This window comes from Miniopterus schreibersii (genome assembly GCF_964146895.1).
Source record: "Miniopterus schreibersii genome assembly, chromosome: 5".
In the NCBI taxonomy this organism is placed as follows: domain Eukaryota; kingdom Metazoa; phylum Chordata; class Mammalia; order Chiroptera; family Miniopteridae; genus Miniopterus; species Miniopterus schreibersii.
In genome coordinates, this window is record NC_138106.1 from 82,096,418 (window position 1) to 82,109,717 (window position 13,300).

The following is a 13,300-nucleotide window of genomic DNA, read 5'->3' on the forward strand; positions in this document are numbered from 1 at the left end:
AGAAGAGCAGGGGCTGTGGATCTAGCACGTTCCCGGAAACAAGGCAGGTATTTGCATTATGTGGTTTCGCTTTTGCAACAAACCTGGGGAAAAGGTATCTTTATCTGCAACTGCAGGTGAGGAGATTGAAACTCAGAGTTAGATAACTCGGAGTTAGTAAGGAGTAGAGCTGGTTCTGAACCCAGGTCTGCGTAACTCCAAGCTACTTCTATGAAGCCTCTCTGCACCCCCCTCCCCAAGTTTAATGGGGCAACCAGGAGGGGTGCACTGACTGACAAGAGGCTGGGAAGGGGGGCAGCCAAGAGCAGCATGGGGACCTGGGTCGGATGGACGCTGGAAAAATGGAGAGGAAAGATACGCTGCATCTCGGCCATGATCCAGAGAATCACAGTACAGAAGCGGTGGAAAGAGAGAGGCTGGAAACCAAGAGAATCGTGGTACCACTGGCAGGCCTGAAGCAGGACGGAGGATGCATTTGAGAGTGAAGACAGATGTAGGGCGGCAGAGAGAGCTCCAGCTGCCCTTTAAGCAGCTAGAAAGTAAATCTCTCAGGCAGTGGATCCTTGAGTCCTTGCCCACAGGTAGACAGACAGAGCTGCACTGCTTGTAGGCAAACGCACTTCTCTCTCACTTTCCAAACAGTTCAGTGGGGAAGGAAGCCGTGGTGTCATCCTGTTTCTTTATAGCCTGATCTTCTCCAGGACATTTGAAAGGTAAGTTCCACAAATATATGCACAGTGTCCCCTATGGCCCTGGGGTCACAATAACCATGTGCTCTGCCTGGTGCTGGAAATATTTTCATGTCTATTGGAAACATGAGCACAATTTTTTTCTAGTGGACACTCTTCTGTTGATATGTCCCTTTTATAGTCAGTTTGGCCTATTAATGGGTAAGCAAATGTCGTCAGGAAAGTTTGAATCTGCTTTTCTGACAGTGGTTATAAATATTGGCAGACAACAAAGCTTATTTGTACAATTTTCACATAAAATATTGCATTATTTATATGCACAATAAAATAGATCCTCAAACATTTACTTTGCCTCTGTGCTATGCACAGGCCTATTCTTGACACTATGGGAAATATAAATAAAAGAAGACAGGGCCCTGGCCTCCTGCAGGCTCCAGTCTGGGAAAGACGAGAGGTCTGCATAGAGCCTGGGCATAGAGCCAGCTGGTACTTGATGTGCTGAATGAGGTGTGAAGACAATGAATCCAGTGGATCCCAGAGGAGGAAGGGTGCCCAGCAGTTGTGGTAGTCTAGGAGGGCTTCTTGGAAGAAGCAGACTTTCTTCTGGGCTCTGAAAGAAGGGTGGTTTTCTGAGAGATAGAGAGCCCCCAGAAGGGGAGAATTACAAGCCCCAAAGCAGTGTTCCTGAAACCTGTCTTTTGAATCTCATCATCTCATTTTTGTGGTGTTTATTATTATTTACTTGTTTTCTTAACATCAACACACATTTAAATATCAGTTTCTTCCTACACATTAATATCCTTTAAATTATGTATTTGCTGTGCTAAAGAAAATATGTATTAAACACATCACTATAAAAAATTTTAAATGCTCATATCTATACCATCCAAAATCATGCCATGCTTTGGAAGCACTGCCCTGAACCACACCTGATGCCACCACAGCACTCACCATGCTTGTCCAGGCCTCAGGTCTTATTCACGGGAGGGCTTGACCTCTAGCCCTGCGCATAGGTTCTGTCAAGAGCACATGCAGCACTCATACCAGCTTCAGCACCTCCCTCTGGGTGGAAGGCAGGAGCCACACTGCACCTTCACTTCAACATTGTCCAGGGTAGAAACCCAACCCCTGGTCTCTGATGAAATGGGAGAGGCTGCCCTTCTGTAGCCAAGAAATGGGCTCAGCCCCCAAGCTGGTGTCTTCCACTTGAACAGTCTGTTCAGTTCTGCCTTGGGCCAGCACTCTCTGGAGTGGTCATGTGTCACCACCCTAAGCCAAGCATCCCTTGCCCCAGAGCAGTTTCTCTACTGAGCCCGGCATCCAAGCACACACACAGGGGCTCTAACCTGCGAGGCCTGTAGCTGCTCCCTTCTCCCTCACCGCTTATCACTGGCTTCTCCCACCTGCACCCGTAGCTTTCCCTGTGCAGCCCCAGTCCTGGAAGCTTTCCCTGTGGGAGACAGAGACGGGCAGGGCATGTGGGAAGGACAGTGGCCAGGCGAGCCCTGTGACGGCTGCTTTGTTTGGGTGGAGGGAGGAGAGGCTGCAGGTTCTTGGTGCAGTCGTCCTCTCTGACCAAATGCTGACAGTGTCTCCCATTCTGCAGGCTTCAGAGGGACCTGGATGCCTCCACCACTCACCTGTTACAACCAAACGCGGGAGGCTTCCTGTGCAGGCAGGTAGGGTGCAGGACTTCGGCTCTTTGCTGTAGAATCTGAATTAGGGTTTTTTTTTCCAATGAAGCGTATTCTCTTAAGTGAAGAGAGACGGAGTTATCTTTGAAAGACTAAGATGCTACCCTGCGTTTTTTAACAGATTCTACCTTCCAGTTTCCACTACAGTCCTTTCTAGTTCACCTCTGAGAGCCCTATATCCCTGAGATTCTAGAAACATTAGAAAATATCTTTTTTTCCTTTTTATTGAATGTATTGGGGTGACACTGGTTAACAAAATTATACAGGTTTCAGGTGCACAATTCCACATCATCTGTATGCTGTATTATTTGTTCACCTCCCCAAGTCAAGTCTCCATACATCCCCATTTATCTTCCCTATACCCTCCTCCACCTCCCCAAAATAACTTGCCAAGATCCACCAGGAATCCCTAATAACTGAAATAAAATTACTATATAAACATCTTAAATGCTTCTTAAATGCTAACTATGAGAACCAAAGTTTAAAAGAAATGTAAAGGGCTGTGAGCAATAGGTTCCCAGTGGGGCACATGGGTAGTTATGGGGTATGGCTCAAGAAACTACTGTTTTAACCCTACAAATGTTCACAACATACACTTTCCCAGAATTACATAGTGTGTGATTTCAGTAAAAATGGTCATTTTTAAATGATTTTTAAAAGAAAAAAGAAATCAAGTCCTTGTGTCATTGCTACTTAAAATGTCAGTATTTGTAAACTATGTCACCTAGGCAGTTCTGAACATGATTTTAACTGGAAGAGCACATCCAAATGTCTTCAACGGCTGTCAGGATGGGAAGTCTCAGGAACCATTACGCGGCGTCCTGGCGCGCAGCGAGGTCGGCTACCTGCAGTGGGGTAAGCGCACCTCGGAGGACGGGCCTTCCCAGGTGAGTGTGTCCCGATCCCAGCCACACGACCTGAGTGCCACTAGTTGACATTTTTAAGCCCCTATATTGAGGCAGTTCAAATCTGAGCTCACCTTTACTCCTTTCCTGCATACCTCCCACCCACCACACGCTCACACACACACATGCACACACGCAAATGCACACGGACATATGCACGCACACAGAGACTTTCAGAGTCTAAACAGAAATATCTAACTCTACTTGCTTCAGAGTTTATTTTATGTATTTTATGTTTATAGCGTAGAGGTAATACAAATAATATGCAAATTTATTTTTTATAAAACACACCTTTTATATACAGATAAAAGGAAAGTCCCCTGGCATCCCCACCCAGCTACGGGCCCCCTTCTCAGAAATCAGTGCTGTCAGTAGCTGATGGGTATCTTCCCCCATCCTTTATTTATGCAGATGAGTGAATATATTCTATCTGTTGCTCAAACTATCCCTGGGAGTAAAAGGGGACCCACTGGGTTATTTTATTTTATTTTTCAATTACAGTTGACAGTGTATTTTACGTTAGTTTCAGGTACATAGCACAGTGCAGGGGGCCCACTTGTGAAACTCCTCTCAGAAGCTTTCCCGCTCAGGGGCTTTACAGCCTCTGACAGCTGGAAAGTAGAACGTGCAGCTGAAAAGTGCAACGAGAATTCAGTAACGCCAATCCACAGAGCAGACAGCAGACAGGGAGAAGGCAGGTATTCTCACCCAGACACAAATCAAAGGTGCTTCTGTGCTATTTTCACAAAAATGTTCATCCTGAGGCCCAGGGAAGGCAAGGCAGGCTCTGTGAAAAGCATCAAATTCTCTGGAGTGGCCTTGAGACTAGCTGGGATGGGATCCAATATGATGGTGACAAAACTCCCCAGGCCTCGCTGTCCCCAGCCTCTCCGGACCACAAGCACCAAGGAGGCCCTGTGGCTCAGCACCTGTCCCGTCCCTCGTTCCCTGCTCCAGCCCATGACCCATCGTGTGTGCAGGGCCTCACCCCTGACAAGTCCTCTGCACCCACAGGGCCACCCACCCTCCCTCCTCCTGGTGCCTCCCACTGCGAGTTACGTGAAATCAGCCTCTCACAACACGTTCAGACCATGCGGCTGATGGCATCGGGTCAGTAGTGTGTGACTATAGCAGAATTCGTATGTTTTTTTGTACAAATGGGTTTTAAGACTTTGCTTATTATTCCAAGAGTTTAAAATCTAGGCTCATCACAGAAAAACAGACATGACAGAGAAGCTAAAAACAGAAACGACGACCCCAACCCCATCACTGAGGGGGCAATCCTTTCAAAACTGCCTCCTCCTTTTCTTTCTAATATAAGTACATTCCAGTCTACTCTCCTGAAACCTGCTCTTCTCGTTTAACACAGATAACTTTACATGGCCATGAATATGTGACCCTCGTTGTATTTAATGGGTACAAAGAGCTCTACTGTGTGAAAGGGCGGCAAGGACTGGGCTTGGAATGCACCCTGCGCACAGACTGGGGCTGTTATTCTGGAAAGTTCCTAAGCACTTCCTCCAGATATCTGGGAACAATATGTGTGTGTGTGGGGGGGGGGTGTATAAAAGAGCTAGGAAAAGTAACAACATATACATATATAGGTAACAATATATGTGTGTGTGTATATATAACAACCAGGAAAAGTAACAACATATACATATATATGTAACAATATATGTGTGTGTGTATATATAACAACCAGGAAAAGTAATGACATATACATATATATGTAACAATATATGTGTGTGTATATATATAACAACCAGGAAAAATAACGACATATACATATATATGTAACAATATATGTGTGTGTGTATATATAACAACCAGGAAAAGTAAGCCAAAATAGGGAGGGGACTTATAGATTTCATTTTACATGTTTTTTTCTTTCAACTATGCATGGTCATGTGGTGTCCATGGTCAAGTGCCCTATCAGAGCCCAGTAATGTGCTGAGACTCAGTTTGGAGGAAAACGGCAGGACACACTGGGCGGGTTTCAAGGAGTGGTGGCACAAAACCCACAATAACAATTTAGTGCTTTGTCTATTATTACAAAGATCTTTTACAATATTATTTCAATATATCATTATAAACTATAAAGATTTAAAACAGTGTTTCTCATATTTCAGTCTGAGTGGGTAACTCACAAGCTTTGTCACATCTCCACACCACCTCTGCTATTATTTCCTTAGTATTTTTCTCTAAATCAACTCCCTTTTAAAAACCGAATTAAAAAAAAATTGAATCTAGCCTTTTCTACAGCAACAATACAAGCCACGGACTTGACGTGCTATTTTCTGTCCTAATACATATTTAAATAAATAAATGTTTCATTTTCAAAGTTCATCATTTGTGCCACTGACTTCATGCCACATGCCACCAGTGGGCACTTGCTCCACACTTGGAAGCCTGGTGTAAAAGTGAGGCAGTCCCGCAGCATGTCAGAAACAGCTCATTATTTTATGATAAACATAATACATAACTCATCTATAATATTAAAATAATTATATGTACACTAATTTTACATGTATAATAATTTTATATTTTTTCACCATCCTTGAAAATGGTAATTAAGAAAGTGCAGCAGATCCTTGGAAAATGCTGTTTCACTCAATGTCATTTAGTTACAGCACTGAGATGCCACAGGAATTTAACTTGTTTTTATCAGCTAGTCTACGCTAAAACAGGTCTCAGTAGATGTCGCTTTGCCTCAAGTCTCAGACCCTATGGAGGGCATTTCAATGAGGACCACTGTGTCCATGGAGCTCACTTTCTCGCTGTTGCGCTCACTCGCCTTGGTGCTGCGCCCTGTCGGAGCCACTGGCAAGGACACCTTGTTTTATTTAACTCTCACTTCCCCTCAAAGTTACAATCAGCGCGAGTTTAAGTCCAGCGTCTGTTGTTCGGTCGTTTGTTGAGAAACGAGAAACTCCAGGCTGAGGACAGCACAGGTCAGTGTCAGAGGCAGGCTGGTGACTCGGGATGTATCTGCATGGAAGCCCACCTCCAGGCGCTGTGCCACGCTGGCCGTCATTAGCACCCTTACCTGTCTTCTGACAAACGGTAAATACAAAATGCCCATCCTTGGAATTCTACTCTAAGTGCTTTCATAATCTATCACGTCTATACCATTTCACGTAGGTGCAAACTTATATTCCACAATGTACAGCATCTATCATAGGTGCACCGAAGTTGTACGATAGGATTTTGGTGGTGGTAAAATCGTGCCCAGGTTTTAGCACGGATGACGGCTGTGCCCAGCCAGCGAGAACGTTATCCGTTGACTTCCAGGTGAAAGCGCCCGTGAGTCTGGGTGGCTTGTGACCTGCAGGTACTTGGGGCCACTCTCTGTGAAGCCCCTTTTGCCTGCTGGTTTGGCAGACCGCCTGTCAGCTGCATGCTCCTGGGCTCAGTGGCACTCAGGGCGCCCGAACCAGGAGGCCTGCCTGACGCACTGTATCCAGACGTCTCCTATTGCACAATATCTGACCACAGAACTGAAACACCCTGCACTGCAGCATTCTGCTCAACAAAGAACCAGCTGTGATTCCAGAACAGTGCCCTAGGTATCACCAGATTGAAGCCCGCACAGCCACCCCCCTCCCTTGGCCCTGGGACAGGGGGACTCCATACAGGAACCATGAGTATGCCAACTGGGCATATAAGCGTTTTATGGGTGTTTAGGGGCTCCTGCCTCCGATGGGTGCTACCAATTGAAAGATTAAATGTATGCACTGAAAATAAAAACCTAATATAAGAAAGGATCTGAGCTGGAAAGAAAACCGACCGATTCTGCCGAGGTGAACCCCGTCCTGCCAGTTGTGTCTCTTCCCCAAGCCTCACTCTGCGGGAAAACTGCAGAGGCCGCAAACACACGCCTTTCAGTCCCAGTGTCACAGCCCAGTGGGTGAGATTTAAAAATTTTTTTTAAAAAGCAGCTCTCATTAGATGAAATGGCAAGCCCCCCAGAGCCCCCCCCCCCTAAACTGGCAGGCGCGGAGCGCAGCCCGCTACCCGCAGGACGAGGCTCTGGCGGGAGCCTCCCGCCAGTTTCCTATTCGAAGGTCCGGGTCCGAGCGTGAGGCTCCTGCACCTCAGTGAGAAGGCACAGCGTCTGCATCCAAGGGCCTCTGCAAAGCCCTAGGAGGTCCGCGTTCTCCTCGCGCCTGCACCGAGAAGAGACACCGAGGCTGCTTTCCGAAGGGACCGAAGGCAGCGGGGCCTGCCGGCCGATGCCCCCCAGCCTGGCGGACACAGCGTCCCGGCTGCGCCCCCTCCTTACATTCCCCTTTAAAGAGCCTGAGGAAACTCCAGCCACAAACGTACCGATGCAGCTGCGCCCGCACCCTGCTCCCACGTCGCCGTCGCCGAGGAACGTCCTGCGCACCCGCCAGCACCCCGCCCACGCGCGCACAGACACTGCGGGACGTTCCCGGCGCAGAGACAGAGCCAGCGCGTTACCGGGACGCGCGCATCGTCCGCGGAGTCAGCGAAGAAAGCGCAGGTTTCCGACCCCATCCTCCTGCTCAGGTTCCCAGCCCATATGGAGCCCGCCGTGCCACGGCTCGCTCTCAGTGCCCTGGCTCTCGGTGGCCTGGAGGAATCGCAGGCGCTCAGCTCTTGCCCCCTCGTGTTCGCGTCCCTCCGTCCTTTCTCTGGTCCTGCTAGTTGGACGTTGGCTTGAACGATTCATGTCATGAAAGGCTCGGTTGCCGCGTGCAAGGCTGAACCCACGGGGCTTATTACACAATGAGTGAACTTAAGGAGGAAGGTGTTTATTTATAGCAACACTGTATCACAATTTAATTTCCTCTTTACCATGGCAACGTGAGGCAGCGCGCACAAATTCTGCATTGGTGGAACCTCACCAGGAAAACATATTTAGACTCCTGCTTTGGAGGGACGGGAGGGCTGATAAGCTGCCTAAAAGCAATACAAATTCTTGACTGAAAACTCCAGTCAGAAGGATTATGTGGTCTGCCAAGTAAAGAAGGGGGTGGAATATCTAGCTGGGTTCATCTGGGGGTGTTTTGCAGGCCTGACCGTAAGTTAGGTGTTTCTCAGCTGTAACTGGGAGGTTAGCCTCTTTGAGTTAATACCCAAAGTACTGCGACAGTCACGCATGACATTTTCCTTCTCACCAGAATCTCCTAAGGCAGTGTGTCCCTGTGTGGCCACTCTGGGGGTTGGAGATTGCTGTATTTACAGCTTTATAGCTGACTCTTGAAGGACCTGGGTTTGAACTCCACAGTCCACTTATATGTGGATATTTTTCAACCTGGTTATAGCAGTAAACTTACTATATGTAATACTAAACGAGTACATTCGGCTCCAAGTACATCTTCACAATTGATCTGTGTGTTAACATACAAGTATGTGTATAAATATGTGAGTGTGTGTGTGTGTGTGTGTGTGTGTGTGTGTGTGTGTTCACCTCATTTCCCAGAAGCTTTCTTCTGTATTCAAAACATTCTAGCCCTGGCCAGGTGGCTCAGTTAGTTGGAGTGTCATCCAGTACACCAAAGGGTTGAGGGTTCAATCCCTGTTGGGGTGTGTAAGGGAGGCAGGCAGCTGATCGATGTTTCTCTCTCACATCAATGTTTCTCTCTCTCTTTCCTTCTCTGTCTCTCTCTCAGTTCCTCTCTCTCTAAGGTCAATAAGCATATCCTTGGGCAAGGATTTAAAAAATATATTCTGTATTTCTAAATCTTTTCCCCATATTCTAAGTGGTTAGTGTTGCTGGAAGCCTGACCACCTGCTGAATGTAGCCTGCCCTAGCTCGGGAACAGCAGTCATTACGCTAGTCAGTAGCAAGGACAAATGGACGCCCCTTATTCCACCCCTCCATCTAGATTTCAGTTTACCTATGTGCTCTCTACCTCATTTCAAAACCAAACCAAGGTGTTTCCACCTCCTCGGTGAGGTCACCCTCAAACATTTTTAAATAAAAATCCATTAAGAGAAAACTGCAGCATGACCAGCAGAACACACCATTCATAAATTAAATTCACTCATGAAGCTTATTTCCAGTCTCCCTTCCGCGCGGGGCCCTGCACAGCTCCCGGCGCAGGGAGGCGTCTCAGAGCTGCGTTTTGATCATGAGCTTCGGGCACGAAGTCGGTGAAATCTGTTTGTCCATCTGCGTTTGCTCCTTCCTTCCCAGGTGGGCAGCATGCTGAAGACCCCCAGGTTACCGATTTGGCTGTGCGACCTCCGTGGAAGTCACGGCGTCCTTTTCAGCACAAACAGGCAGCTCTTGTCAGACTGGAAAGCGGAGCGGCTGTTTGATCTGTACTTTTACGGTGGGCAGCCCTCCGAGAAAAAGCCCGCCCGCCTGACAGTAGGTGAGCATTTCAGACTCTGTGGGCCGTGGGCTTTAATGTGCCCGAAGAGACATCTAACAGTTGTGTGGACACTCATGCTAGGTCTGCAGGAGACTGCCCAGGCTTGACCTCGGAAACCCTGGGCAGTCCCACGGGCCTAAACCCCAGCACTAACCCGGGAATTCTAAGCCTGCTGTAAATAAGACGAGGGGTAGAAGGAGCACAGAGGGACAAATAACTTCTGGGTTAACGAAAAAACAAAAGGTGAGCATCATTTAATGCCTGAGGAAGGAACCAGAAAAACACATGAAGTGGGAGGAGGGGGTTCCCACTGGCCGATTCTATCCCACAACCCAACATCAGATGATCATCCTGAGACATAAGGAACCCACCCGATGGTGTGTTTCTGCTCAGATTAGTTCACAAAGCCTTTATGAGGGCCTCCTAAGTGCCAGGGTCCGTGCTAAACACCAGGAAAGCAACAAAACTAAGGCACAGTCCCATAAACATCAGGAGGTGCTAGTCCAATGGGACAGGCAGACAACCACGTGGGTCATTTCGTTGCAATTTCAACCACTTTTTTTTTAACTCATGAGGAAAAAAGACTAACCTTAAGATGACTTTAAACACTTTGGACAAGGAAATATAAGCGATGAGAGTGGAGTCTGTCTCCGGCAGCTCGGCTTCACTGAGGGAGCCTTGTCAGTGTCACCTCTGGCTCTGTATCCACATCACAGGCCTGCTGATTATTATGACTAAACCTAGAGAAGTATCTTAGTGACTGATTTATCTGTGCAGCTCCTAATTCTTATTCTTTAATTATGAGAAATATATATTAACCCATTTAATTTAGTGGAACATTGACAATATGTTCCTTAAAATATATTATCGTTTCTACTTTACTGTCTTCTTTGAGGAAAGCATCATGTTTTATTAGCTCACATGGTTGGAAAGTGTTCTGTTCTGGGCACTGCACGGAAAGCTTTGCATTATCCCATCACATTCTCCCACCAGTCATATGAGGTGGATTCTATGATACCTGTTTTTACGCAGAGGAAAATGAGATGGCCAATAGTTACTAAGTGAGTAAATGAGGCTGAGAGATGTTCAGTACCTTCTCAAATGTTGCATGAAACAAATCTGGGCCTTGAACCCAGTTCTTTTTTTTTTTTTTTTTTAATGTTTTTATTGATTTCAGAGAGAGGAAAGGAGAGAGATAGAAACATCAATGATGAGAGTCATTGATCAGCTGCCTTCTGCACTCCCCTTACTGTGGTGATGGAGCCTGCAATCCAGGCAAGTGGCCTGACCGGGTTCATAGGTCGACACTCAACCATTGAGCCATGCTGGCCGAACTGACCCCAGTTCTTGATTTTCTATCTAGAATACCTTGCTCTTCACCCCAAAATGCAAATGTACCCATAGAGGCATTGAGAGGTGATTGCTTTCCCCTTTCCCTGTTTTTCCTGACAACATCTGGTGACCTCCACCTGGCTGTGTTAGATCATGGTGTTGCCACATGCATTACATGACTTACCAATATCCATGTTCCAAAATTCACGACAGCCCAGTTTTTCCACGTGCCATCCCCCTCTGCTCACCCGGTTCTAGGAGCACGCTTGCTGAGCCCGGCTCCTGCCCACCCATCCCGTTTGCCTTCCTTCCTGGCTTCCCCTGCAACGGTGTCCATAGGCTGGGTCTAAACGCTGGCTGTTCCTCCCTCAGATACTCACTCCCATCACTGGGAAAGGGACCAACGTGAAGATGACCATGGACTAGGAAGACGGTTTTCTCCAGTGGAGATGGCAATCAGAACCAAGTGGAGGGAGGCCACTGTCAACTGGAATGGAACCGCCCCCTATTTCTAAAGAGAAAGCCAGGATGTGCAATGAAGTGTCAGAATGCTGAGATACAAAGATTAATTCAGGGGGGAGATCATTTCACATCTACATTGCCCACAGAAAACCCCATTAGCATTTTTTGTACTGTGTTAAGCCCTCTCCAGTTGCTTTCGGTGTGGTAGGAGAAATAGGGGCCTTACAGCAGGGCCTGTGAGGTGCATCCTCTATATCCACATAGACTACTTCTTTCATTTTATTCTAGAGAAAATGAAGTCTGTTTCCCGCATGCTATTTCCAAATTAGTCCTTCTTGGTGTGATTCCCCCACCAAGGATTAAGGAGTGGGTGGCTAGCTTTCCCTTGGGGTGAAGTCATTGGTAATGCATCAGACTTTTAGTCATGACAAGAACTCAGGCCTTTCAGACCTCCTGGGATTGAGAGCATGCCTTTCCAAGGCTGTATTCATGTGCCCATATTAGCAAGGTCTTGTCATTAAAATAGTAAATGGGCTTTGTTGGGCTTGATGTGGATAGTGTCTGGTGGGCTGGCACCCAAAGCCATGGACTTGTGGGTTCAAGCTAAGGCGAGCACACAGGAGATATCCTTTCTCTCAGTGCTGTGTGTTTCTTTTCTTTATAAGCTGGATACAGATACATCGATAGACAGAGAAATAAGTCTGATTCCTAGATAAAACTAAATTATATATAAAAATAAAATCTGTTCTTATGTCTTTGTGGGTTTTTTTGGTCTGTGTTAAGCCCTTTGCAGTTGCTTTCAGTGTTGTAGGAGAAACAATTCTTTTTAGAATCTGACCTTTCCCTGTCCTGTCGAATGCCTACACTTTCTCTGAAGAAATATACAGGGTAAGACATATATTCTTTCTAAAGGAGCACATAGGAGCCACCAAACCTTTTCCCACCCACCCCACTGGCCTCCAACTCACACACTTAGGGCTGTGGATTCACAAGCCAAAGATTAGTTCATAAAAACAACTTTCTGCATGTATTTTCCAAGTTAATTTGCTAATGCATTTTCACTTAGCTCAAAGAAAAATGTTATAACTTAAGGAGCATGCAGAAAATGAAACTTCAAGGTGGATAATAAATTATGTTAAATGAGAAAGCCAATTTGGCGTGGATTGCTGATTACAGTATCTCTATCATGGGTGTTTTCATTCGGGATGTGAAATACATCAGAAAAATGAGTGAATCCCTACAGACCTTATCTCTTTTGGTCTCAGTTTAGCAATATTGTGTTTTTCCGGAGGTGCAGCCTGTTTTTGTTTTAGGGACACTGAGTTATTTCTAATGAAATGTCCCTTTTGGAGTGACTGCTGGAAAGCTTATTGCCAGATGAGAAACCCCAGCAAGCACGTCAGTGAGAAAGCTCCCAGCCACAAGTAAGAGATCTCGCTACAAGTGTCTCACACAACAAGGACATTCCTTTCTAGCAAAAATGGTCCAGCTAGGGGTCCATGACTCTCTTAGACCAGTTCACCCTCTAGGACTGAGCTCAGCATACTTGATTCCCGTAGAAGGAAGGGCAGGATGACTGTTGTGTAGACACCCAGCCTAGCAGTGTATTAGTTCTTACAACATTTTTAAATTGACCTCATTTCTGAATTTATTTTCTGTCCCTACTCTATTTTCCCTTTGAATTTTTAGCTTATTTATAATACAGATTATTTTGCCATATTTTTTAGGTTGTTATACTCTGTCTTAAATTATTCTTGGAACAAATCTATAAATAAGTAAAATAATACAGGAAAGATTAGGTATCTATGTTTTATACATAAAGGTATAATAATTTTGATGTATAAAGGTATTAATAACTTTGTATGTCAATG

At 46.2% G+C, this 13,300-nt stretch overlaps 1 protein-coding gene across 1 annotated transcript in view; it reads left to right on the forward strand.

The window, feature by feature from the left end:
- MINDY4B (MINDY family member 4B) overlaps positions 1 to 12,184 on the forward strand; it is a gene marked incomplete at its 5' end in the record, with an annotated part of 30,221 nt that extends 18,037 nt beyond the window's left edge. Inside the window, 5 exons of the mRNA XM_081138001.1 lie at positions 643 to 713; positions 2,296 to 2,368; positions 3,112 to 3,270; positions 9,455 to 9,635; positions 11,340 to 12,184. Coding sequence (XP_080994127.1) covers positions 643 to 713; positions 2,296 to 2,368; positions 3,112 to 3,270; positions 9,455 to 9,635; positions 11,340 to 11,482 — 627 coding nt within the window. The 3' untranslated portion in view covers positions 11,483 to 12,184. The remainder of the gene's footprint in view (positions 1 to 642; positions 714 to 2,295; positions 2,369 to 3,111; positions 3,271 to 9,454; positions 9,636 to 11,339) is intronic.
- Between the last annotated feature and the right edge of the window lie 1,116 nt (positions 12,185 to 13,300).